General features: G+C 42.7%; 2 protein-coding genes across 3 annotated transcripts in view; one reads left to right on the top strand and one right to left on the bottom strand.

Moving 5' to 3' along the window:
* Nucleotides 1-321: 321 nt before the first annotated feature.
* On the top strand, nucleotides 322-15,138 carry b3gat2 (beta-1,3-glucuronyltransferase 2 (glucuronosyltransferase S)). The gene is made up of 4 exons (XM_036574276.1): nucleotides 322-1,330; nucleotides 6,540-6,684; nucleotides 10,440-10,588; nucleotides 14,083-15,138. The coding sequence occupies exons 1-4, from the start codon at nucleotides 785-787 to the stop codon at nucleotides 14,167-14,169; spliced, it is 927 nt and encodes a 308-aa protein (XP_036430169.1). The 5' UTR covers nucleotides 322-784; the 3' UTR covers nucleotides 14,170-15,138.
* Nucleotides 15,035-27,979, bottom strand: part of smap1 (small ArfGAP 1) — a 103,609-nt gene continuing 90,664 nt past the window's right edge. The window contains exons 9-11 of one of the 2 annotated variants that reach the window (XM_036574274.1): nucleotides 19,495-19,729; nucleotides 17,848-18,179; nucleotides 15,035-16,165 (exon numbers count right to left, since the gene is read on the bottom strand). In XM_036574274.1, the coding sequence (XP_036430167.1) occupies nucleotides 16,031-16,165; nucleotides 17,848-18,179; nucleotides 19,495-19,729 (702 nt within the window). In that variant the 3' untranslated portion in view covers nucleotides 15,035-16,030. The remainder of the gene's footprint in view (nucleotides 16,166-17,847; nucleotides 18,180-19,494; nucleotides 19,730-27,979) is intronic. The other variant, XM_036574275.1, reaches the window with a different exon arrangement.

Raw genomic sequence — 27,979 nt, 5'->3', positions numbered from 1 at the left:
TAACCTCTAATTGTCATGACAGAAGCCATAATGTTTGCTGTCTTGACAGATAAGTGTGTGGAAGGCTAAGTCTCAAGGTACCAATACTTTTCCTGCCAGCGGGTTAAAGCCTACATTACTAAGTGATGCTCCTTGGCATGCTTATCCAATAGAGTTCATTAAGAGCTGTTTAATACTGGTTTATTTCCATTAGCACGTATAGTTCTGCTCTCTCGCTCTCTCGCTCTCTCTCTCTCTCTCTCTCTCTCTCTCTCTCTCTCAGCGGTCAGCGCATGAAGAGAGCAAAAGCTCGAGCTCCAGTGGACAGCAACGTATCAGTGAGGCTGCATAAGCACTACAGCTCTGCTCAGCTCTCCACGCACACACACATATACACAACCGCGCGCGCCCGCACAGGGCTCCTCGCGGGGCTCAGTCAGTCCCTCCAGTCTGCAGGTCGGATGCAGTGAGCGCACCTGTTGTTACTGCTGCCGTCTGATCAGTGGAGGGGAGGCTCTCTGCCGTAGCTGAGGAAGAGAGAAGAGCACCGCGAGCCTCGGAGGGACGGAGCACGAGGGACAAGTTAAGAGTGGTCATGGACTGCGAGGACGGCGAGAAGAGCTCAAAAAGGCGAGACGCTGTTGTTTAGGATTTAAAGATGTGCGCGCGGAGCCTGCGTTGTTAAAGATGCGCGTGCGGAGTGTGCGTTTTCGCTTCTCTTAAAGCGCGGGCGACGGGGAGATTTTAGTTTTCTTCAGAAGCGCTCGAGCTCTGAGATGGATTGGTAAGGGCGCGCGCGCACACCATGAAGTCCATCTTCTACAGCCGCTTCTTCATCCTGCTGCCGTGGGTCCTCATCGTCATCATCGTGATGGACATCGACACGAAGCGCTCGTCTGTCCGCAGCACGGCCGGCTCGTACCTGGCGCGCCTCGGGGACACGCAGCGGCGCGAGCGTCCGGCGCACGCGGCTCCCGCCGGCGCGAACCGCACGGCGCTGCAGCCGCTCATCTACGCCGTCACGCCCACGTACAGCAGGGCGGTGCAGAAAGCCGAGCTCACGCGCCTCGCAAACACCTTCCGCCAGGTGCACCGCTTCCACTGGGTCGTGGTGGAGGACGCGGGCGCGCGCACCGAGCTGGTGGCGCGCTTCCTCGCGCGCTGCGGCGTGCCCTACACGCATCTGCACGCGCTCACGCCGCGCCGCTTCAAGCGCAGCGGCATGCCGCGCGCCACCGAGCAGAGGAACGCGGCGCTGGGCTGGCTGCGCACGCACCGAGCCACGCGCGAGCCCGGAGTGGTGTTCTTCGCCGACGACGACAACACGTACAGCCTCGAGCTGTTCGAAGAGGTAACACGGGTTTGTGCCAAAGGCGAAGGCAGCGGGGAGAGACGGGAAAGGGTGCAGGTGTGAGTTAGAACGGGCTCAGGGATTATGGGACGTCAGATATTATGGAATAATGTTTAAGGCCCTATGGAACATAATAGAAGAGTGTGTTAGGTGTTATGGACCATCAGCTACTACAGGACAGTGTTTTAGGTCAGCCGGGACAGTGTGACAAATAGGCTATTATGAGGCGTTATGGAACAGTGTGTGGTGTGTAAGGTAGAATGGAAAAGTGTGTTAGGTCATATGGGGCTGTGTTTGATATTAAGGGACATTAAATACCCAAAGCCACTGGTCTATCATGTCCCATAATACCTTATAATACCTATAAATAAACACCCAAAGCCACTGGTCTATATTTATAGGTATTGTAAGGTATTATGGGACATTATTTTAGGAATTATAGGACAAGTTACCATGGGACACATATGCCTTAGGCTCCAGGAAGAGAACGAGACCTCTAGTAAGCATGATCTGAAATGAGAGCAAATTGGAGTTCCTTCAAGTGCCCCCATGTCCCTAATACCTGAATCCAGTCTATAACCATGCTTCAGTAAAGGGTTTAAATGCAGTAAGCCATAGTAAGTCTGCATTTTACTGCCTCGCTTATTTTCTAATATATTAGGCTGTAGGGTTTCAGAGGCAAAACAGAATTTGCACTCCATGCTTATTTGATATCTGACTGGGAAATGGTGCAGTCTGTGACTGTGTGAGCTGGGCAGTAACATCATGCTTTAACGGTGGTGAGCCTCAGACCAGGGAAGACCAGCCTAATAATCAATAAACCACAATGTATTTACATGCTATTTAGAACCCAAAGCTTTTGCTGTAAGACAGAGCCTGATCATTCACACGGACCCATGAGGAGCAGAAGCTGTGCCTAACCTCACACTATAGCCACTAAGAAGTACATGCACTGCTGTGCTTTTAATCTTGTGGCACAGTCAGTGTCCAAAGTGCAGTATTTCGTCAAGCAGTTGGATACAGAGAGCATGAAAGTAAAGGTTTTCTTAAAAATCAGTGCTTTTCTATTAGTCTTAGAAATAGGTATGCAGATGTTTTTTTTTTAAAGAAGCATATGAGTACAAATGAGTATATAAGAAAACACCAACCAAATATGTGTTTAAGGGACGTCCCTGTGGTCAGAGCAGCAGCTCAAAAGCCGGCCGTCTCCTAGTGCAGCGCAGGCAGAATGAATTACCCATTTCAGGTCACATACATAGCCTGGCAGCCAGGGAACTAATATTTGACCGACTTTCTTAAATAATGGGAAAAAAAAGAACAAAAAAAAACACAGAAAAGCATCGGAAAGATTAACCATAAACTGACCTACATTAAATGTCTACAGAACCTAATAATAATAATAATAATAATGATAATAATGATAATAATAATAATAATAATAATAATAATAATAATAATGTGAATTAAATGAATTAGAACACATACTGCAACCTATTCTCAAGTCTAAGCTTTTCTGATTCAGAAGACATATTTATTAATTCTATTAATTAAGGGCAGGAGGTGAAGTGGTTAATGTTGGCGACGCTGTGCCAGGGGGCTAACCTATCAATAACCATCAACACCAACTGAGAAAGATGCTATATAATCTTGTGCAGCTTCACCGTGTCCTCTCCTGGATAACTGCAGAGCATGAAATGACTAAAATGAAAAGGCTTTTGCTGAGAGAGAAAATTGCTAAACAGCTAATGGAATTGGAGTGTCAGAAAATTGTGTGGGGTGAAGAAGCGTTGGGCTGTGTGGGTACTTCTCAACATTATTCTCATAATGCTTCATCTTTTCAGCATGCATCCCTCATTCTCATTCTGTCTCCTGCTTTCTCATGATTCCAATCACAACTTTCCTCCTCATCTACTGTTTACATTTGAGTCTGTTGTTCAACCTTGGTTCCTTCTAATCCCAAACTTCTTTAATCTGTAGTGATGCCACTTTAGATTCTGTAAGGTTTTTCGATTCTTCAAAAAACTAAATTGAAACGACTCAACTGAAAGTTTTCCAAGGACACCTTTTTGGCTCCTGTATTTTTAAGGATGTATTGTTTTATCCAGTATCTCCTATCTGTCCCATCACCCATGCTTCACTGTTATACCCCTGCATTCCCTGAACATCTTTTCTTTCTCTTTTTTCAGCCTCTCCTCCGCTCAGCACAGAGACATGCCCTTCTCCCTTCACTCTCTTCCATATCAATCGTCTTCACTCCACCAGGCCTTATGAGAGCGAGACAGTCTCCCTGCTCCTTCAATGCTGGCTTTGTCCTCACACTCCCTCCCTCTTTCTTTCACTCCATTCTCCCAGAACACAGCTGGACACGGAGCTGAGCACATGGAAAAGGGCCTGAAGGGCAGAGCACAGCGTCAGCGTGCTGACGACTCCAGCTCCCCTCAGTACAAACACATCACACATTCTGGCTTCATTTTCAAGCACTCCATTCTCTAACTGCCTTATTGCCACTACTTGAGTCAGTCACATTAATACTCCACCAATGTTTTCAAGCTAACTTCTATCTGACGCATATGTATTGTACAAGTCAATTACCACAGACAATTTGATCAGATGACCCTGTACTTAGAAAACCCTGAAAACCCTTTGGCTCAATGCACACTTACAATAGAAGCCACTGGGCAGCTGTTGAATTCTGTAAATAAGACATTAGAGATTATCTTGGTGGTTGGTATAGCCAGTGGCCAAAATTCACAAGGGATAGTGGGTTCAACTGAACTTCAGGGGTGGGTGAGTGGGCCTGGGGCGGGGTCTTCTTACATCTTGATTAGGCTGCCATTTGGTATTTCTTTATATAGACCGAGTATGTTCTATAACCACAGACTCTAATTTTTGCCACTTTTATATCTCTTTTGAATCAAACCACTTTCATTAGCTTTGCTGCCATCAGTCGTATCCCCTTTCAGAGAGATTTTGTGGGTTCTGGCAAAATGCACAGCTCTCTAATGTAGCCATCTTCCATCCTCAAGAAAACTATAAGACACGAGCTACTCCGTACTGCTCAAAATATGGAAAAATAGATCATTTTTTCATGTTTGTTCTTTAATTAGCATTTTATTCCACTTAACACAACACTCTACAGTAATTACCAGCAACAGTGCAATTCTCATTCTGGAGATGGAGTTTGCAGTGCCAGTGTTTTATATAATCATTACCTTTTATTTAAATAAATATTAGGATAATTCCCAAAGACAACAAGCTCCACTTTTCAGTTTCATTAACTTCAAACATCTCTCACTGGCTAACAATGTCTATCATGCCTGTTTTTTATTTTAAAGGTCCACAGATCTTGCTGTGTTTTTAGCATTCCCTACAGTGGGTAGGGTTGCCAGGTCCAGCAAACATTTCCAAGTCCATTTTGCATTAAGTCTGCCCATTAAAAGCTGAAGCGGTATCATTTTCTCTTGAGACTACATTTTTCAAACTAGCCCAGTTTGACAGAAAAACCATGCTGTACCAAACACTCCACAGCATTACCAATGAAAAGCAAAAGCATGTAATGCTACACAACCACCGCTTCTGTTGGGAGAAGCTCTGCCCTGATCAGAACTCCCATGGTGTGCAAATCTCACTTTTGGATGGAAAGAAAATACTGATATCTCTTAAAAGACATCTTAAGAGATCCAAAGGGAACAAAAATGGGAAATGGCTTTGCCTCACATCCCAACCTCAACTACAGCCCTGGACTAGAGCTCAGCTGGAGCATAGTGGGTAACATAAATGCCTTCTATGCAGCAGATTGGGGTGTGACTCCATGCCTGAGCAAGACCCCCACATGATGCCAATATGAGGGATTTGGCAAGACTCCTAATGCTACATTTGCCTACCTCTTCATGATTAAATTGTAATTTGACCTGGAGCATATGTAAAAATGCTGTATACCTTTGACAACCAAGTAATGTCTCACCATACAGCATTAGAGTATTAAAAGAGAAGCAGTCCATTTTGGCCTGGGAAGCATGATTTCTTCATAAATGCAACTACACACTGCATTAGATATTGTAAACTTCAATTGAACAGCTGTTTTTTATTTTGTTTTTTAAAAGCATTTTTCGCCTCAAGATATACGACTTCTCAACCAGGCTGATGTGTTTTTTATGTTCCTGGAGCAGGGTTATGTTTTCTTAAACCAAACTCTCTGTAAAGGCTACGCGGGTCAAAAACAGTGAATACAGACGGTGCTTTTCCGATGCTTTCATTAACAGAATGGCCCTGCTCATGTGAGTGCTACTCAAAGCACGGTGAATATGACTGCATTTGATGCCTGTGCCTGTTGCTGTAGCTGATGACAAGGAGGGATGATTGTGCACCTGCAGACGCTGACATCCTCCGCCGCACTGGAGAGTTCTCTGGCTCTCTGGCTTTGATTCAGGCACCATTTTTAGAGCTCCATTATGGAGGAGAAGCTTTTGAAAAGTCCCTCGGAGCAGAGAGGGGAAAGGGTGGGGGGCTGCTGTGGGCATTAGAGTGGAGCTGCAGAGATGCAGCAACACTCCCAGCCAGCGCTTCAAAGCCTCAGCCAGCAGCCATAGGCACCAGCCTCTGACATTTCACCCTGCCATGTACCGCACTCATATGAATAGCACATCCATTAAATATTCAAAGGCTACTCTGACTGTTTGAGTGAAATAAAATCATACCGGGTTATTCACACGCTCCTTCGGTTCCACGCTCCATAGTTTTTTTTTTTCTTCCTCCGCCAATGAAAAGAAGAAAAACTATCATACAGCTTTAGGCTCTTTTAATTTGCACACACAGAAAGCTATCATTCTTAAAGAAAAAAGAAAAAGAACTACAATTTAACAGTCTGCTGCATCGGGTGAGAGTGATCTTTGTGTTTATCTCAGCCTCACATTGGCTGCAGGTGGACTGGTTTATTCAATCTGAAAATGAGCCAGTGCTTTGTAATACGATCTCAGAGAAATCCTCGCTCTCATCCACTGAATTCAATAAAAATAGATGGTCTCACAACAAAGCACCGGTCGATCACACAAACAGTATCCCGCCATTTTATCATATCTAAAAATAGATTTGACATTCCCTAGAGGAAAAACAGTGAAGTGTATGCTCACTACAGCTTTTCATTAAACATAAATTTGGTCACAATCATAGCCTACACACTGCCTCTAAATTCTTCTTTTTCCTTTCTCAGATGCGGTCAACCAGGGGGGTGTCTGTGTGGCCGGTGGGGCTGGTAGGAGGCCGCAGGTACGAGCGTCCTATTGTAGAAAATGGCAAAGTGGTGGGCTGGTACACTGGCTGGAGGGCTGACAGACCTTTTGCTATTGACATGGCAGGTAAGCTCTTTCCCACACTACATTTATGTATTTAAAACCTTGCAGAAATTTAAAAACTTTTTACACCGTAGCAATTTGTGCTGTCTCAGAGGATCTATTTTCAATCCAAGTTTCTGATTTATTGATGAAATGTTTGAATACACCTGCCTGAATGAACACATGAATATGTAAATACACAAACAAGTTTGCCTGGCGCTGCATCAGCTGCAAGCAGGGCTGCTCTAGCCATTTGGGGGCCCTAAGCAGGATTTGGGGAGCGGGGCTAATCTTGCTATCTGATGTAGTCCTGATGAAAATTTGGAGGTTAAATAGTAATGATATATCTAAATTAAATAAATTCATAACTGGCTAATTTGTGTACTGCTGATGAGCAGAGCTTGTTTGGGGTTCTCATACGTTACAATATAAAACACAGATAACCTTCTCAGCATTGTCGATCCAGAAGTCTGTCCATTGACGCAGTATTTCTTACATAGCTACCTTAAGCATAGTTAGATATAACCTTGCTGGTAGTGACAACAGCACTGCCTTTCTACTGTTATAAATACTTTACTCTGTACATATTTAGGTAGTATAATTTCTTCTTCCTTCTTTGGCAACTCCTCCTCATGTTTTATGTGACTGGCTGTTGGCAATAAACATCATGCTTTCATGTGCACATCCGCAAGGATTAATCACAGCCTGAGTATTTAAATCTGGATTAACAGAGAAAGTTGTCAACCACTGTTGTAAAATGAGTTAACCACGTCTGTGGTTATTAGGTTTTGTGAAGCTGAAACTTAATCACAAGTTCTAAGTTGAATCTGTTTTGTTAAACAGACCCCAGATCCACTACTTTTTGTTGTACAACTACAAGCTAAAACAAATGGCACAAAACAACAAAACATACCTTTATCTTTAAGCTTTTTCTCTTCATCTTTTCTTTTTCTTCTCTGTTTTTGGTTCCAAAAGTGCATTTTCTTTTCTGAGACATGAATGCTCTTTTTCACTCACTCAGGCATCTTAGACAACATAATGTTACTCTAACAACCCAGAAGTTTTTTGAGTTGAGTGGCTGTGGGGCCCTAAGCAGCTGCTTACGTCGTTTATTAGGTACAGCAGACACTGGCTGCAAGTGTAACATCCCTAATGAAAGCAGCGTTTCTCACTCTCTTTCAGAGTCCTGAGGTGTTATGGAGGAATTTAACACCTAAGCAATCCAAGCTCCATCATCCATTCTCTCTTGAGTTTGGGGTAAAATCTTGCCGTGCAGTGGCGAATCGCTGTCCAGCTGGTGACTGCTTTCTGCAACAGCTTGCGTGCTGGGAACCCAGATGGGTTTTCTTTACAGAGCCACCCCTGCAGAGGCTGCTTGGAACGAAGTTTACTGAAGTCTTTTCAAAAGACATAAGGCAGTTAAAACTGGCCAACGTAGCACTGCTGAGAGCATGCGGTGGAGAACATAGTCAAAGAACGTGGGAAAAAGAAAGAGAATCTTCTAAAGCAGTTCTTAAAGATGTTCTGGTTAGATGATGGGCTGCACACAGGTGTCTGGAGTTTTAGGCTCGTGTTCTTCACGCTGTATGGCTGTTTTTTGTTGCACAAGCGCAGTTCAACTAAATACATTAAAGACCTAAGTAGGTCAGGATGTTTACGACACAAGTGCTGTTTTTGTACGTTGTTTTTGAGTCAACAACTTCTATGCTGGTCTCCTAGCGTGAATTACAACACTCCAGCTCAGTTCGTTTTCCTGGGTGCAGTTTGTCAGCTATGGCTCTGACAGTGGCGTGGAATTCTCTAAATAACTATTTACTAAGCCTCAAAGGACATATTATTCTCCAAAGGCATTTTTTAAATGAATGGCTCTCGAATATAGATCAATCATTGCTAGCAGGTTGCTGACTCTGTGAGAACTGGGGATGTCCTTAATAAGGGAATGACTTTCCCTCAAAATAACAAATCAAGCAATAACAGTAATGATGTCCTATCCTTAATTGCAGCGCTCTAACACGCATGAGCCACCCTGCTACAGGTCAATTCGTTTTGCTGAAACTGAACTCAGCAAATTACTTATTTCTTTCACCCCCTCATAGCAGCAGTGTGCTCTAAGGCAGTGCATTAAAGGAGGTGTGGTGGGAAGGTGCTGACAGCTCTGAAACGTCCTAATGGACAGCAGTAGAGCTCTCATACTGCAGACTGAAGGAGATGACCACAGAATGGCAGGGCTCCAACTGTACAGTACAGCTTTGGAGACAGTGCAGAGCGAAGCAGAAAGCAAAACGCAGCACCCAACTCTCCAGGCTCATTCGCTGCCTCTGGATGTTGTGCTGTTAATTAAAGCCTGATAACAGGAGACTGCATCATCCTATCCTTCCCTATCTCCTCCAGTCTCTCTCGCTCCCCTCCCTTCTTCACTCCATCACTGTTCTGCTACTTTTCCTCCACCCCCCCCCACCCTCGTCTGGCTCCTGTTCTTATCTCTGGCTCACCCACCCGTAGCATCAGTGTCAGGGATCACGCAGCCAGTACCAAAAGCATACCAAATGTGCTAGTGCTAAAATGCCATCCACGGTGCTAACAAAAAGGAAAAGGAAAGCTGTAGGAGCTGTTTAAGCTTCATGAGCACCGATCTATTATGCTCGCCTCAGAACAAAAGCAGAGAACAATGAGATTATTTAGTATTCGCGCTATACGGCTGCTGCCTAGAGCAAACACAATAGCAGGAGGAAAAAAAGAGGTCCTGGCCCAACCTCTCACTGCTTTCAATTGCAGCTCTCACCTGAAGAGGAGCTCAAGTGTTTGTCTTAACAGTGAAGCCTCCAATACACGACAACTCTGGTCTATGCACAAGCCTCAAAAGAGGATTAAAAAGGCCGAGTATGGAAGCAAAGTGCAACTAAATAAGGTTTTGTTTGTGTGACTCACATCGACCTGTCTCCTTCTAAGGAGAAGGAGTGGCCTGCATAAAGTGGGTTAGGAGGCAGAATTGTGACTCTTTGAGTGCTCTGTGCTCAAGAAAAGGGCATACCACCACTTCTGCCGAACCCTTACCATCACATTAACATGGCCCTTGAGCACTGCTGACGCACAAGGCCAGCCAATAGCCTAAAGAAAACAAAATAAAATCCTCTCCTTTGAGCTTTAACAAAGTGACATCTATGTCACAGACCGTGTGCACTCACACAACAACCCTATCAGACGAAAATGTGCTTTTAAAAAGGTAGGATCAGAGGAAAATTGACTGACCCCTCATCTATTAATAAACCATAGCAGGGCACAAAAGTATCAGGAGGACAGAAGCTTTCTCACCGCTCAGCTTATGAAGGAGGGACACAGATAGCTGGGATGAATCTCTGCCTCGCTGCAGCAGCGTGGTGAGTTTGTCTCGTCTCTGTGGGGTTGACAGAAACCCAGGTGGTTTTCGCTAAAGCACAGGCGTCCTAGAAAACAGTCTGTACCCAGGATAAAAAGCACACAACTAAGGGCCATATTCCCTCTCCGTAACTTCTTTTTGAGTGTGACTGTGTCACATGAAGTATGGAAAACTGCTTGGGAGAAAAAAGCCTCCCATTTTGGCTGTATATACACCAGAAAAGCATCCCAATGTGCTTATGGGTAAATGGTCAAGAGGTTTGCTGATGCGTGCTACTGCATGTTAGTATAATTTAATTGAGTCTGTCAATGACGGGCCGAAATCAGCTACATCAAATGGAAGTCAAGATGCTATCAGAGCATGACCGTTGTAATGGACTCTTCTTTTCTTTTCCCATTGCTAGGCTTTGCAGTGAACTTGCAGGTGATCCTGGCTAACCCACGAGCCCTGTTCAAGAGGAGAGGAGCCAAGCCAGGCATGCAGGAGTCTGATTTCCTTAAACAGATCACCAGGGTGGAGGACCTGGAGCCAAAAGCTAAAAACTGCACCCAGGTTAGTATAACATCCATCATATAAACCCTTCTCCAGCAGTGTCCAACACTCACCCCAAAGATGGGCATGTGGTGGCTCCCCATTTTTCTAGGCCAGTCCTTCACCAACCGAAGGTTTTTCTCACTAGCTCCACAGATACAAGCCAAGAACAATTTAGGAATCTGGTGTTTCTAGTCTTCTTGGCATCATAACATGATGTGAGCTGACTTCAAGAACTGTCAGGTAGAGCACACTGCACTTTTGCCATTTCATCTCCAACAGCATTTCTGTTAAAAGCCTGTTTTTGCATTAGTAAAAACAAGCCTTCTAGGTGCAGCGATTCCCTTGGCCTTTGTATTCTGACAAGGAATATCGCTGTAATTTCAGAAATGCCTTCTCATATCTAGTGTCATACCAGAAATGACAATAAAAGTAGGGTGAGCGGGCTGGAAAATTGGACATAAAGACATTTAAAAGTATGTATTTGACCCAAGGCTGTCATACTCCTACATCTGAAATTAGTTTTATCTCTTTACCTCAACTATAGATCTCACTGTAGTCCTAGCTCTCCTCACCTTGTGTCAGAATATACTTCTCTTCCGCAGCCCTGTATGTCACAGCTAGTGCCATCATCATTATCACCCAATTATCCTAATGGCAGCAGCACTAAGGTTATTAATAGTGACTATTAGCAGGGCTGACATTACCACTAATCACCAACTCTAGCCAGAGGAGGACGCATGTCTTTACAGCAGGCCTTACAGCAGCGTGTTTCCGCTGCAATCATTATCAGCCATAGAACAAAGCCTCCATATCGAACACATTACAGTCAGACTTAAAAGCATAATTGTATATTATACAGCAGGAGTCCTATAATGTGCTTAGATGGTATTCGGTTGAACGACTCAAAGGACAGTGCAAGCGACAGTTTATGGAAAACGGATGCTGTTTTGGATGAAGATGGAAGGAACAGAATGCTTTTTTTTTAATAAATGTTCAGAAGTTCAGATAAGCATTCCACAGGGAGATGAATGAGAGGAGCTTTGAGTTCTTTTCTTTCTTTTTTAACATGACAGTGACATGAGTGTGTATCCAAGCAGATCCTTGCTACAATGTGTCTTAAGGAAAGGTCAAAGTTCTAGATGTGATATAAAGGCTCCCCTGGGGAATGAACATGCTGTACCAATGACAGGACAACATGGGCAGCCCCCTCTATGCACATCAGCAAGAAGAGTCGTGATGCTGGCTTGCCTGGTCTGGTTCAGGGGCTCAGCTATTTGCAGAGCTGAGCAATCAAGAGATGCTGGGTCTGGGTGGGTGGGACAGGGAGAAAGGAAGAAAGGAAGAGGCACAGGCAGTGACAGTGAAATTGAATTGGCAAATGAAGGACAGAGTGACAGATGTGCAAAGATGGAGGTCGAGGGGAGGGCAGGGATCTAGACAGTGAGCGAGCTTGTGCAGAGAGAGGGAGAGAGAGAGAAAGAAAGAGAGAGAGAAGCCATTCATAGGCTTATTTAGAATCCCAGTGCAGGGGCTTCTCCTGCTTATTAACGTCAATCTGCGTCTCGCTCTCAGCCCAGAGCCTGCCAGACTCGTGTCTGGCAAAGTGTGCCAAAGCGTGTCTCTCACTGCCTGAGAGCTCAGCCCATAACACAATCCCTCAAACGATGCTCCCTCTCTCAAACGCACGCCCTCAGTCGCTGCAGCCCACTCAGCATTAAGCCTTGAAGCCAACAGACCTCAGCTCCTTTCATAACAATAGAACTAATCAGATTAGGTCATTCACACATAAACTTTTGTTAACACTTCTCCTTACCTAAATAAATTCAATTTGGTATTCAGCACATACACAAAAGCTCAAAACCATGAAGCACTAAAAACCTCCAGAATTTTTGTCTACTGTTTAAATCACTGGTTGATAGGTTCACACTATGAAATCGTTTAGCTCTCTATGATGTGTACAACAATCTATGAGTCAGATCATCAATGCCAAATGCCTCATTTTCAGTTTCAACACATAACATAAGCCAATCAGAAGTTGTTTTAAAAGGCTGTGCATGCTTTTGGTTAAAATCCCATTGAACATAATGAGAAATTGTAGGACACAAGCTGATTTTGTCAACATAACTACATTTAAAGTGATGCATGTCGCAAGTCACACTGTTAGACAAACAGTAGCAATTTCTATGTTTTTTTCCAACATGAGCAGTTTTAATTAGCTTCAACAACATAGTGGTGCTTCATAAATAGGAAACTAAATATTGTGTAGCAGTTCTAAACACAGTAGTAGTCCAGTTAATATAACACAATAATTTATATGTTGTGCAGTTGTATGCTACAGTTTCGCCTTAGACCAGAGCACACCAACCGAACATCAACAAACACAAACAAAAACAAATGTTTGTTTGGTGATCCATACCTCTGAGTAACTGTTGGGAGACTCTGATGTTCTCTATTTACTTTGGGATGTTTCTTGCCATAAGCCATATAAACAGTTGCTTAGGGCTCCTGAGCCACCTCAGGGCCCCATTAATATGCTGTGTTTTTTGAAGCATTGCTTTTTTTCCTCATCAAAATGACTTACGGTATTCATTTGTTTTTCATTCTTGCATATAAAATAATAATTAGAAAGTATGCCCCCCCCACCCCCTCCAAAGTAGGATGCCACTTAAGGCTCCCAAAAGTTCAAAACAGCCATGTTGGTTCATTTGGCTTGCCAGTTCTTTTACTTGAGACAACCGCAAATCATTAGAATGCTGTTTGTTGCAGAACGCCTGCTTAGTGGGCTCTGGCCTTTTAGGTTAATGAGATTTTTGCCAACGTTCTGTAAAGTCTGCTGAATTTCACAACAGTTCCAAAGAATGAACACATTTGTGGAAGGAGCATAGACAGGTCAATTAATGCTGTTCAGTTTCAGTTTGTCATGACCCTAACATTGTGCAACCTTTACCAACATGTCAGCCCCATTCTTCTCACCTCTCTAAACTGGCATACACTCACTGCTGTTTGAAGCTAGATTGGGGCATATCTTGTTTTGCAATTCACCAGAGGTGATGAGAGGCGTGGGCCAACTATGACATGTGCTTAGATAAGCATTGTCTCCCATTATTACAAGCTCCTCATCAACCCCTCAAGGTGTTGCTTCAGTGGCTGCTGAATTAGTCTTGTTAGATATGCAAAACAAGCCAATTAGCTGTACCATGTGTCTGGAAGCAGTGCTCACACTGAACTCTCATTTATATTTAAGAGAAGGCGTTGCAATAGGCCATGGAACCCGCATGCTCGACAGGTTCGACCTTGAGCGTAAAGAGCATAAACAGCATAAAACAGCACCACTGAGGGGTAACCGCCGTCAAAACTCTTTCTGATTCTGACCTCGTTTTTCCTCTTACGTCTTTTCCTCCCAAGTAACTCGCGCTTTTCCCTGGCTCCAACAGAGAAACACTGTCATGACAACACACCCTGTACTTTACAGAGAGGTTCTGTCATGCTGAACATGTTTGTCTTGTTTTCAGGTCCTGGTGTGGCACACCCGCACAGAGAAGGTCAACCTGGGCAATGAACCCAAGCGGCATCAAGACTCGCTAATGATCGAGGTCTAGTAGACAGGACTGCGGCGGGGACAGCTCAGACCATCAGTGGCTTGGACTGAATACCCATCATTCCTGGCACCCTATTAGTGTCCATCTCTGAACTGATTGCCTACTGATAAATGCTGGAAGCCCAGTGTGAAGTCAAGGATGGCTCAGTCATCCAATCATATACACTGGATTCATCTCTAATCACTGCATTCACTGAGTCTGTTTCTGGCTGCATAAATGGACAGTGCACCATTTCATTGATAAAAATATCGCATCTCAATGAGGCAGGACACTGGGGTGTTTGTAAAGAACTTGGTGGTCCAGCTCTAAACCCACATCAATGGACATGGCTGTCTTCAGTGGCAGCCAGGAGACTTCGGTGGAAACGCTCACCAGATTGACAGTTGGTTGTTTGTGATATCTGGACAGTCATTAAGGAATTTGATTAACGATTCATTGAAAAAGAAGAAGATTCAGCTGGTAGAATTCAATGAGATCTGCTGAGGAACAGCTTGTCCATGGAGCAGGGACAGTCTGCAGAAGGACTTGTCGTACAGGTTCTTCCAGGACATCAAGCAGCCAACAGACGAAGCAGTATACGAAAAAGACTTTCTTGCTAAGACTTACGTTGCTACTAGTGTATATGTGACAAAACCACAGATAACAAAATAGAGCCAGAGCAACAGTAGCAACTTGTGTCTATGGCACACAGGACCCAGCACTACAGGAACAAACCTTTGGATTACTGTCTTTATTCCAAACGACCCTCTTTTAAAAGCAAAATAGGGAAGAATAAACAACAAAAAACAAAACAAAAAAAGAAAAACAATATAAAATGAGAACTTTACAATAAATGAAGCATTAGACAAAAATGATCACACAATAGTTCATGGCTATTCACTGTTTAATGCACGGAAATAACATTTTTTCCTCTGTACTAGGCACCAGAAAAATGTAAACACATTATAGAAATAAACCTGGATGACGAGGTGTGGATGCTCACATTATTGCACAGCAGAGGGACCCTGTCTGAGTGGATTGAAGCTCTGCCACAGTCGCGGGACTAGCATGTTCATCTGTGCACTTTTGTTCGATCCTGACTTTCTTCAACCTATTTATCCTATTTATATCTAACTGTTTCCTGTGGACATCTCCCACTCTTGTTCTGGATACCCATCCCCCACCCCCAAACCCTTCCTCCCATTGCCCGTTATGCTGCCGTTGAGTCGTCCAGGTTTATTTGCCTGTTGCTAACTGTGCTTTTTTGTAATGCACACATTAAAACGTCACAGTAAAGATGGAGGGGGCGGTCAGTGGAGCTGATGGAGTCATGGGTGAGAGGCGAGAGGGGGAGGATTGACGGCTTCTCTATCTTATGCTTACAAACAGTACATCGGTTCATACGATAGCTGCTACAGGGCTCTGGGAAACAGGGGCGTATACAGTGGTCAGGGAAAAAAAGGGGGGGGGGGTCACAAACATGATAGCCATATCTCTGCCATTTAAATACTATTACTCACTATCGATTTGGTAATGATATATTAGACGCTTGTATAATTGGTCCAGCAGCTTTCTTTGCTGATATGTATTTTTTTTTTCTTTTTGAACTCAAAAAATATATAGAAGAAAAGGAAGGGAAAAAAACCTGCAAATAAGACGGACAAAGCTGCCAGTCTCTTCTCCACACTCAGTCGATACACAGGGGGGCAGGTTGAGCTGACACTCTCCAGTAACAGAGTAGTAATGGTTGGAAAGTAGAGGTGAAAAAAAAGATCAGTACATGGATAAAACTTAGTGTGCTCTGGCGACCGATCAAGGGAGGGGAGACGGAGGGATGGAGGGATGCTGCACCCCTTGCTGTCCTCCACCCTCCCTCGCTCTCTCACTTCCAGAGCTGGGTACTGAGGGTCTGACCGGAAGGGGGTCCCACCCAGCCTCCCATAGTGGCCCCTGGCTGCCCGAAGGCCATTGGAGCTCCAGCACCGTTCAGGTTCATTCCAGACATCTGCTGGTTCATCTGATGGAGAAAGAGAGAAAAGAGGAGAGGTGAAACTTCAGCCATACACAGTTATAAAAAGAAGAAGACCGGTAGCACAGACCTGATGATCCAGAACAAGCTCTGCTACTGAGATAGAGATGCATGTTTCGCTGTTAGCAAATAGACTCCTTGATGTCCTGGATTATGCCCTTACAATCTGCCTCTTCATCCATCGCTCTACCAATCTCTCCTCACTCTCCTATAAGATTACATTTTCAGTTCTTCTATGCTTAATTCCTAGCCCACCTCTTCATCTTTCTACTCTGTCCTCTGTCTTCTAAGCAACCATAGTCTAGTTTCCACTACTGAGTGTATGTGGGAGGCCTGGTGTGGCTGCAAGGCAATTCTCACTGGGTGACACTCAAAAAAACTGGGTGTCTGATAAAATAACAGCCAGTTAGAAACCTTTTTGTACCTAAATGGAAACTAAGAGAAGCAGTGCTTATCACAAGGGATGCTTGTGTGTATGATTTTTCTGATCTCTACAAAAGTCTTCTACAATACGGCCATAAATGTACTCCAAACCCACCACATACAAAAAAAAATATATACTCTGCAGTTTCTTTCAGCTGTCTCTATCTCTTGGACACACAGACACAAAGAGATGCTGGAGTGAGGGGCTTTAATTAAGGCTGTGTGTGTGTGGGACAGGCCTTCTGGATTGATTTATGATATGTAATTAACCTCCTAGAGGCTGGGCCCTCTAACTCTCCGCTCTCAGTCTCAGAGGCAGGGGCTCGAAGGGGGGAAAGCAGGGCAAGGGGCTGCTCAGGGTTGGGGCCACCAGATGATAAGAGCTGAGAGGTTCATATCACAAGCCCCTGATTTATAATGAGCCACATTAAAACAGAAAGTGACTGAATAGAGAGATAGGGAGATAAAAATATATAGAAAGAGAGAGAGAGAGAGAGAGAGAGAGAGAGAGAGAGAGAGAGCGCTTAGAAAAGGGGAAGAGATAGGTCTGAAGCCATGAACCATCCTCAGACCTTCAGATGGAAGTTTTATTTGTCACTATAGTGTTATGTGTCACTCACTATATATCACCATCAGGTTTTTAACTAAATTATTTGCAGCCTTTACATAAAGATGTATTTCATCTTTGCATGGATTTTTGCACAAGTGCTTGCCAGTATAGGACGTACAAATGGGGTTTTTAAGACAGTTCCCAATTCTGTACAAATTAATTTCTGTTAATTTAACATCTGTTTTTTGAGAAAGCGCTATATAAACAATTATTGGATTGATTAGCTGCCCCTCAAATGCTAGCTGGCAATTATATGGATATGCTGATATGGCTATCCACTTCCTTACAATGGCATCAGCAAAACAGTGTTTCACAGCAGTAATCCTAGCATAATATAGTCATGCCTTATTAATCTGTATCATATCTTGACGATTTGGCCTGTTGTCGACAACTTTTTTTTTTTAATGATGAACCATAACATATTAAGTGAACACTGAAAAGTGGTATAAACCACCAAATTTGACCCATTTTGGTGTTGAATAAATAAAATAAATATTATTTATGTTTTTATATCTAATTCACTACTTAGTCATATCCATTTTTACATAATATAACAGATGATCAGCTTAATGCAGTAAATATAGTATAAAGGATGTGTCATGAGTAACACATGCATCAGAAAGGAAGGGATTTTTACCTGTCCCATGCTCCATTGGGTCTGCTGGCCGGGCTGCATGGCATACATGTTCTGTGGAGGCACTACACCTGCTGGCATAGCTCCGGCTTGTGCTCCCATCATGCCCGGCGGCAGGCCCATCACTCCTGCCTGGGCATTTCCCATAAAACCATTGGGCATCGTCATGCCAACCATCATACCGGTGTTCTGGCCCATCATAGCCCCACCCTGGCCCATGACCGCACCCATCATGGTAGTGGGAGGCATGGCCCCACCCATCCCTGGGAAGGCCTGGAAGTTAGCTTGAGGCTGTGCGGGAAACTGCATTTGAGATGCACCAATGAACATAGCAGCTGGAGAGAAAGAGAACAGATAGTATATGTTTAAGAGGAGGGAAGAAACTAGCAATCTTAGTAGGCTTACACAAATAAGACCAAACAAATAACAGGAAGTACAGGCTCACACTGACAACATGAAGGAGAAAGCGGCACACAAACCCACACAAAAAACACACAGTAAGCCCTAAAAGGAAGTAGAGCCAATGTCTGGACTAATGTGCAGTCCCAGGCTAGTTCCTGAGCAAGTGATCTTTGAGCTGAAGGAGGAAGAAGGAGGTGCACTGTATAAAAGGGCTTATTAAGAGGCAACCTGACGGCAGAGAAATGGCAGAGCCTTCATTTGGAGACTGAACTTTTAGGGGGAATGTCCTCTTTGAAGAGCGTTACTGAGAGGCTGAGCTAGGCAGGGGCTTTAAACTGCGTTCAGCAGTATCAGAGCGCTGAACCATGCACTGCCTGAATTATTGATACCCCCCTTAAAACACAGCCATACCTCACCGTGCACACACACACACACACACACACACACACACACACACACACACACATATGCATGGTGCATTTGTTGTTATAGGTACATGAGGACAAAATAAGGACCATGTTAGTTACTTTGAATAACTCAATAACTTTATTTCTGTCATGTGAATGCAGGGATCACATGAATCTGAACATGAAAATCATGTGATTTCCACAGGGTCAACACAGTTTCCAATTTTCATCACTGACGTCCAGTGAGAGCAACAGTGGCTACAAGCTCCAATCAATGAGTGTATATATATCATGTACATCATGTATGCAGTCAATGGTTCCAACTCCTCTGTGATTGTAGCCTCTCACTCTCACACTGCTGCATTATATCTCATGGATTTATCCATAGGTCTCTCGTGAATACTGTCCTGAGGGCATCCTTCAGTGCTAACTTTACTGATATTTCTGGTATAATCAGCAACAATGCTGTGTTTTGCTTACTTTTGACTCTTTCAGTGATGAACAAATTCACTACAGCAGAAGCTAGAATCAACTTTTTTTAGCTTTTATTAACTTGCCGTTTAAAATCTGTATTTGAATGAGAGGGCTACAGTCGCAGCATCATAGCAACAGGGTCAAAACGCATTAACAATGTTAAAACAAAAAATAGTGCTGGTTAATAATTTATTGTGATATTAACCATTAGTAATGATACACTCAATTACTCTTCCATGCACACAGACAATATACCAACAACACTAAAAACCTAACAAAAAATAAAAAAAATCATCTCCTTATAGATGCAATTTGTATACTATTTTTGAGTGAAAATCAGGAAGGAAAAAGACTGTGTGGCACATACCTTGTGCAGGTTGCTGAGGGACAGTGCTGGACCCATAGAGAGAGAGAATGGAGTCCTTGGAGAGGGGTTTCTTGGTAGAGTCTTCTGCTTTGTTGTTGCTGCTGCTGTTGTTCTCACTGAATAGGTCCAGGTCTGGCTGGCTTGCGGGAGCAGCTCCTGCAGTCCCCGGGGTCCCTGTGGCTGCTCCAACGCTGGAGCCTGTTGCTGAGCTCCCAGTCGCCTTACTGGAACTGGCCTACACAGAGCAGTGGACAAGGTCGGTTCAGCGTTACCACTCTTCAAGCATCTGTGAGTACACATGCTATTAAACCACTGTGCACATTAAAACACTCATCAACATGCACAAACAAGCACATGGATTCCATCTGCGAGTCTTAAAGAACTGGGACATCAGCCATAAAGCACACCTGTCAGTCTCACTGGACCTACTCTCTAAATGGGAAGAAATCTGATTTCACTGAAGCGTGAACACACACCTGCACAAAGACGTACACATACACACGCACACGAGTAAAAATATTCACTCAAAGATGGTTAACTGAGCTCAGTATGACAGGAAATCTAATGAGGAGGAAGTCTGCCGAGCACAGTGTGCAGAGTCAAAGGACCAAAGCATGGAAGTAGGTAAAGATAATAAATTAACTGTATAAAAAGAGAAGAGAAACAACAGCCCCATACATAAACAGAAGAGCTTAGTCATCTTCAAGTGGAAAAAGGACATTAATTGGGGTGCAGCTGTGATGAATGAACAGGATGTAAAAATGTACAGGATGTAAATCACTGTACATTTTACACCGTGCACGTCCATGAGTAGGTACACACAAAAAAGCAAGTGTCTGAGGATGAAGCACAAAATCAGAGTGATAGAGTGTGTGTGCACTCAAGGCACCTGAATCCATTTATTCAGTTACAGAGATATAACTGCAGGCCAGCACCCACAAATCTGCAAACCAACAAAACAAGCCGCTGCGATCACATAATGTAACCAATTCAGAACTTTAACTGTAAAATTCCAAGGGAGATCCATTCATTCTGATTTAAATTACATCTTAAAGCAAGAGTTCCTGGTAAGTAATAGTCAAATTCCTGTCAAAGGTGGTGCAAGATTCATATATACACATACATACATACATACATCCATCATCTAAACCGCTTATCCTTCTGGGTCGCAGTGGGTTGCTGGAGCCTATCCCAGCTGTCATTGGGCGGAATGCAGGATACACCCTGGACAGGTCGCCAGTCCATCGCAGGGCAGCTATGTGTATTGTGTATATATATATATTTTGACTTTGATTTTGACTATGAATATGTGGCAAACAATCCGCCAAAGCAAGTAATCAGGCTAATATAAAGCGATGATGGAAGAACACCCCTATGCTGAAGAAAAGGGAGACCAAACCTCACCTAAACATGCTCTGTAAGCTTTACCTTTTATTCAAAAAGATGTTATTTGGAAGCAGCTGAACTGTTTCTATTGGCTAGTCTGTCGGTTTTCAAACAGCATCAGCCATTTGTGATTTTAATCAGCATAACTGACTGCCTTGTTCAAAATTTGGATAATAGTGGGATGGTGACAGGTCTTTAAAATTTTTGTTTTTATTGTGACAATTTCTTTTTAAATGAATTTACTGAAAAGGACCATTGGGTTTCTCTTATACAGTTGCTACAAGTAGAATTTACAGAGTGACCTTCAAGTAATAAATAATCTCATTAACTTTCAATAAGTAATTAGTAATTTGTAATGGATTCCTTTTTTTAAGTAACTTAATAAGATAGAGGACTGTGTAAAAGACATTTAAGAATGGATGTAAAATAACTTCCTCTTACTAAATTCGGACAAAACAGTTGTTCTTCTTCTTGGTCCAAAAGCTGCTAGGGATAATCAGCCTACGTTTTCTCTTAATCTCGATAATTTCTCAATTGCACCAGGCACATCTGTAAAAAGCCTTGGTGTCACGATTGATCCCAGTCTGGCCTTCGATGAGCATATTACCAATATTACCAGAATAGCTTTCCTCCACCTGCGTAACATCGCTAAATTAAGAAATGCACTGTCGCTACAGGATGCAGAAACGTTAGTTCACGCCTTTATCACGTCCAGGTTAGATTACTGTATTGCTCTGCTTTCTGGTTGTTCCAGCCAAAACCTTAACAAGCTTCAGTTAGTCCAGAACGCTGCAGCCAGAGTTCTCACCAAAACCAGGAAATTTGACCACATTAGCCCAATTTTGTGTATCTTACATTGGTTGCCAGTTAAATTCCGCATTGAGTGCAAAATTCTTCTACTGACGTATAAAGCTTTGAATGGCCTGCTCCTCAGTACCTCAGTGACCTTATTTCCTATTATCAACCGACACGCCCACTTAAATCACAAGGTGCGGGCTCATTATTAGTACCCAGAATAAATAAAGTTACGTCAGGGGGAAGAGCCTTTTCATACAAAGCCCCGCCAGCTTTGGAATAGCCTACCAGTCTGTGTTCGGGACTCAGACACAGCCTCCATCTTTAAGTCTAGGCTAAAAACTTACCTGTTTAGTCGAGCCTTTGGTTAATTTGTTTTCCTAACTATGTCCCTCTTCTCAAAAATGTCCGTGTTCATTACAAGCCAACACTGTATTTATGTATTTATTTTATCCTTGCTGACAAGTGTCCTTTGATAAATCAACAAAATGCAGCCAAGTACCCTCCTTAAGTCACGTTAGGCCATATTTAGGCATCAAACGAGAGACGTTGTCTAGCCGCATTCATACAAGTCTTCAAATAACTGCTTAGCTTCTTTGGCTCTCTCAACAAAACTGCTAGAATCTAAAAAGCATAGCATGAGTCTTGACAACACATATACACAAGACTCCTTGTTCATATATTCACAGCCTATAGTTTCAGCTTCATCTCTGTTCAGTTATTTATGCTGAATGAACACATTTTTCCATAAGAGGAGGTGTAAAGGCATGCCAGTACCTGACAATAGTTGTGCTGTGGCTTGAAGGCTGTGCTAGGCAGCTAATTATTACACCGTTCACCCTCTACCAGTTTCTCCACTAGATCATCACTCAGAGGCATGAAACCGAGTGTGATGAGGAAGAGAGTGCGACGGGGAGGCAGAGGAGAGGAAAGAGGGAAGGTACATAACATCATTTCGATGCAAATGAACAGAGCAAAAACAAAGAGCAACACTGCTCTGCTCCACTCCATTGCTAGAGGCCCGAGACGAGGCCGAGCCGATGAGCAGAAGTCAGCTCAAGGTGGAGAAAAATGGAAGGAGTGAAAAGGTAGGGACATGCACCAGTTCAAACAGCTCGCAGCACTCTGTCACACCTCAGCTCCTCCGCTGTCTATCTGTCAGTGTGTTGCTGCTGCAGGGCCAGATGGGCAGGGTGGCGTTCAAGAGGCTGGAGAAGCAGCTCTGTCCCTGGGGAGAGGATGTGAAGGGCTGGGGCACTGCCCTTTTATACTGTCTACACCGATATATACGTACTATACAGTGTGCTTTAGATTATTTTGAAAGAACAGTTTACAATACATAAAAACTGTTTTCTGCAGAAAGTTTTCTTTCTAAAAACATGGTTTGTCTAAATTTACAGTGCTGTGTAGGGCTGGCTTTGGTGTCATTTTTTAAGAAAACAGAAAAAAACAGTCCAATCAAAACAAGCTACACAAGCTAAGACACTCTTTTACTTTAGAGTGTTAGTACGCAGGAAGCATGTTAAGTTTCATTAACTTTATTAATGTGAATATAAATATCATCTGATACTGTATGATACAGTAGTCCCAAAATGTATTTGGACATTTGTGCCATACTTAAAATGTATTAAGTTCACTTTGTTGGGAGATAAAAAGTCAAATCAAGTGGCATTTATTTAAACAGATCATTGCAATGATCATTATTGTGTAGTCTATAAAGAAACTGAATTTGTAGACTGCACGTTTGCATCCAAAACGCCTCTGTAGACTTCTATGTTCATGATCCCAACAATGAACACAAGCTCACTGACATTTCTATAAGAAAAACAGCCCCAGAATTTAATGTTTCCACTTCTGTGCTTTACAATATTCTTAGTGCAGTCTATCAATGATGTTGTGCTAAAAGTGTTTTTCTATGAAACAAATATATAATTTTTATATACATTTTAAGAAAAAACCTAAAGAATTTTATACCAATTTACCAATAGTTAAAGGCAGAGCTTACACTGGGACTTTGGACATGAGGGAACCTTATTTTTTTCCATGGCCCTCTGCATCGTGGGAATAATAATCACGAAAATGTGATTAAAAATACCAGTTTTTCTGTTTCTCTCTCAATTAATTTACATAGTTTGCTGTTTTTAGTATTCCTTTAGTTTTTTCATTTTGACATCAAAGCTGTATAAAAAATGATCTGGTTATTCTTTTTGACAAACATAGAAGTCACACTAAAGCCTTTAAACTAGGAAAATGAACAGTTCCTTACAATAATGCCACCCATCTGACATGGGGAACCTTTTATGTTCTTTTGAACTGTGCTTAGATCAGCTGCCTTCTGTTTAAGTGGCTGGTGGTAGAAGCAACACAGTTTATGCTGTGCTATCCAATCAGACTTGGAAATATCCTTCTCTTTTTTTGGGGGGGGTATATAAAAACTTTTGAAAGACTTTTCTGTGAGTGGTTTATCACACTGGGTGAATAAATGGATTTCACAAAGACTGTACAGAAAATGATTTACAATTCCGTCAAATTACAGTACTGCAGTTGAGAGCCATTTTCCAAGAGATCTTTGCTCTGGCCTAATTTAAGCCCTGGTTAAATGGTAAAAGTGTCCAATTAATTTTTGGGGCCACTGTCTATTTGGAAAAATATCATGATATTCAGTTTTGTCAATACTGCCTAGTACTGGGCTGGGAGGAGGGGGAGTGATTGGAATTCGAGGGAGACATGGCTGCTTTCGTCCTGTTTAGAGGAGGCTGCGATATGCGGCGCTGTGTTTAGGCATGCGAGGGCTCACCTCTTGCTGTTGCTGCTGCAGCCTCTGCTGCATCTGATAAGTGCAGAACAGTGCTGAGGAACAGCAGCGTGTGATAAAGCCCAACACTGCTTCACAAAGCCCAGCTAAAATGGCCTCTGCTGATTAGCCTGAGTGCGCTAACATGCAAGCATATGTATACACACACACACACACACAGCTCAGAGAATATGCATCATGAGAGGAGACTTTGACAAGCTGTGCAAAAGAATGCAAATGAGAGACAAAGGTGAATACACAAACACACACTCTTCTGTGTGTTAGTATTCAGACCACTGCGACACGAGGCTTGTTACTACAGAAAATGAGTTGGTCTATCACCTGATCACAATTATTGGTACTGATTGCAATTATTTTAGCAGACTGTAATTATTCACCACAATTGTTAGCTTTGCAAGCACGTCACAATAAACAGAATACAAATCTCGTTTTCGTTTGTTGAGACAAACGCATGTAAATACAAAAGGGGAAAATGCATTTATTGAGGCACGTCAAGAATCACGTGAAAACAAAAGTCCCAACTTCTGACTTGGTGCTATAACATTTTCAAAGCGGCATTTGTTTATTTAAGTTTGAACAATGGCTTTCTTCTGTTGTGAGCTACCAAGAATCGGCAACTAGAAAGCAAGACGGCTAATCAGTGTAACCAGTTTAGGTTTGTACTTTAATAGTTGCATTCACTGGGGAAAATTTCAGCCAATGAAAGAGAAACGGGTAAAGGACTGAGGGGGAAAAAACATGAATTATTTCACAGATTTTACAAGTGACATTAGACAAGCAATTTGTTAGCTCATTGTTCCTGTGGAGTTAAGAGGGAACACAAATTCTCCACTCCAGGTTTGCTTTTACTTGAAAATGAAATGAAACATCCCAATCAATAGAATACAACAAAAAAGAAGCAGAAAAAAGTCCTTGCTAGCAGTCCCACAACATCTGTAACCTTGCTTTATGAAAATCACAAAGATAGCCAAAGTACAAATGACAACCTTAAAAAATAATGGAATTCATCTCCTTGGTTGTAGGGCTGAAAGATGAATTGTTTTCATATTAAAATTGCAATTTAAGAGAGCGCAATTTTCAAATCACAAGAGCTCATATTTTTTATTTATAGTGTATATTATCAACCACATTGTCTTAAGTTTTAAGTGGGGAAATTTAACCTAAGAACTCAGAGCTTGTGCACTGCCTGTAGATGAGGTAGACCAATCAGAGGCAAACAAATCTCCACGTGTTATGACATCACAACCACATCTTAGTGGCAGACTAACACACTACATTCAAATGTTCAACCCTAAAGCCAGAAAAAAGTGGATACTCTGGTCTTCTTGGCCCAAAAACAGGCCGAAAATGTTATAATTCATAGAACATGTTCACAATTTAAATCAGTCATAATACTAGTCAGAAAAATTGCAATTAGATATTTTCCCCAACCCATTCAGCCCTACTTGGATGAACAACCAATCTCTGTTGTCGAGGATGTTGGATTGCATACTGAAGTGGACATACTGTGATCATTTTAGTAAGTCTATTTCATTTAAATTTTTTTATTTATTGTCAGATGTTTTTTTCAGTTTTTGGCCCAGTATGTCATGAATTTCATTTTGGTACATTACTGAAAAAGAAAAAAAGACAATTAAATTGTTAACCATAACTATTTATATGGCAATTTTCAGCTAACATTTTATGATCTTAACAGGCCTAAGTATGGCACTTTTGCATTTATAAATGATAACATACTACACAAGCCCTTCCCCCTACGCACCATGTGACATTTCAAGGAATCAATCCAAGAGGTTCACAGTGGGATGGGACAAAAGCTATTAGAATTAATAATGGATGAGGATGGAAGCCTAAGACCACTGCAGTATAATTCAGAGAAAGGACAATTTTCCGCTCTCTGGCATGTGTCTCTATGACTGTGTGTACGTGTGGGTTGTTTTTTCCTATACGTACACACAATACTGAAGATGCTCTAAAGATGCTTGATTACAGATGGCGCATCTCAGAGGGTTATAAATATTCCAGCAATCCTACCGCTGTTCAACTAAATAACACACACCAATGAATATTCTAGAACTCCTACTCCCACATGAACAGTTACACACACACGCACACACACGCACGCACACGCACGCACGCACGCACACGCACACACACGCACGCACACTGACACCACACAGCAGTGCATAGTATTTCCCTGACATTCAGAGAAGGCCATAAATATTCCAGCTCTAACCACCCCCAACCATACAACCAAATTAAATCTCTCTCTCTCTCTTTCTCTCACTCAGACACAGAGTGGCTTCCTGTGAAACAGAGCAGGCTTTGTGTGATTAGCAGCACCACACAGATAATTAGCACTCTGGTGGTGCAGGGGCTGGGTTGGGCTAATCAAGTTCCACTCTGCAGCCTCACTTTGCCTGGGAAACCAGAGAAAGACCCACTGAGAATGAGGAGAGTCAAAGAAAAGAGAGAACAAAAGTGCTCTCAGATGACAAATGTGTTTGTTTGGAGTTGGTGAAGACGGTGGTTCGCACCAGCGGGCACACCAACCCAGCGCCAGAAGGGAAGCTGAGACAGTGGGCTCCAACGCCAGTCCACCGGAGTCCACCGCTGCTCAGAGACTGAGGAGTACAGTCAGCAAAGCTGACTCAAAACAAAAAGGACAATAAAAAAAAGCCCTGAAGAAAGGGAATGATCCAGCATCACACTGGGCGAGTTTAGGACTGGGTGTTATATGTGACCAACAACCAGTTGCCTACGGCCACTCAGTGGCAATCCTGGGAATGCCTCTAGGACTTTTTTCCAGTTTTAATACGACCAGTCTTGTATATACTTCATTATACTTTAAAGTTCTTGTGTAGGCACAAGAATATCTGGGGATACACCAACATGAGAATTGTAGGCCAATGCAGATGTCCAATATTTTTCATGTAAATATCTGCTGATGTTGATTCCAATTCCTATACAAAAACTAATAAAAACTGTTGAAATTTGTATTAAATCTACCTGAATTATCAACATTACAGAGAAATACAGCATTCGTTTCATGGTTACAAATGCAGCAAAATAAATTAAATGCAAATATTTTATTGAAGTAGTCCAATGTCGCCTAAACGTCCAGCGCTTCCGTGGTTAAGGCGATACCGGTATGATTCCAATATCACTGTGCAAGAATATGATAAGCCTGTCTTTTTCCACCAATAATGGATTTCCAAACAATGCTATGGGCTCTTTTTTGAAACTGATTAATTCTCATAATATAATTGTACTGATGAGTATTACCAGCCATCCCATGCAGATCTCCGCTTGCAAATTATCTAGGGTGGATGCAAACTGTCTCAAAACTCCCACATGAACAGTGACACACACACACACACACACACATAGTGACACCACACAGCAGTGCATAGTACATACACAAACACACACACACGTACACACACACACACACACACACACACAGCAGAAACAGTCTAGGTCTAGAGT

Source organism: Colossoma macropomum, unplaced genomic scaffold (genome assembly GCF_904425465.1).
Source record: "Colossoma macropomum unplaced genomic scaffold, Colossoma_macropomum, whole genome shotgun sequence".
NCBI lineage: Eukaryota > Metazoa > Chordata > Actinopteri > Characiformes > Serrasalmidae > Colossoma > Colossoma macropomum.
Note: the sequence above shows the minus strand (reverse complement) of the source record. Positions and strands in the feature narration are given on the sequence as shown.

Excerpts from the sequence above, each read along its gene's own strand:
- b3gat2 (XM_036574276.1), top strand. The coding sequence starts at position 785 with ATGAAGTCCATCTTCTACAGCCGCTTCTTCATCCTGCTGCCGTGGGTC. Across the intron at positions 1,331-6,539 it reads GCCTCGAGCTGTTCGAAGAG|ATGCGGTCAACCAGGGGGGT; the intron begins GTAACACGGGTT and ends TTCCTTTCTCAG. Across the intron at positions 6,685-10,439 it reads TTTTGCTATTGACATGGCAG|GCTTTGCAGTGAACTTGCAG; the intron begins GTAAGCTCTTTC and ends TCCCATTGCTAG.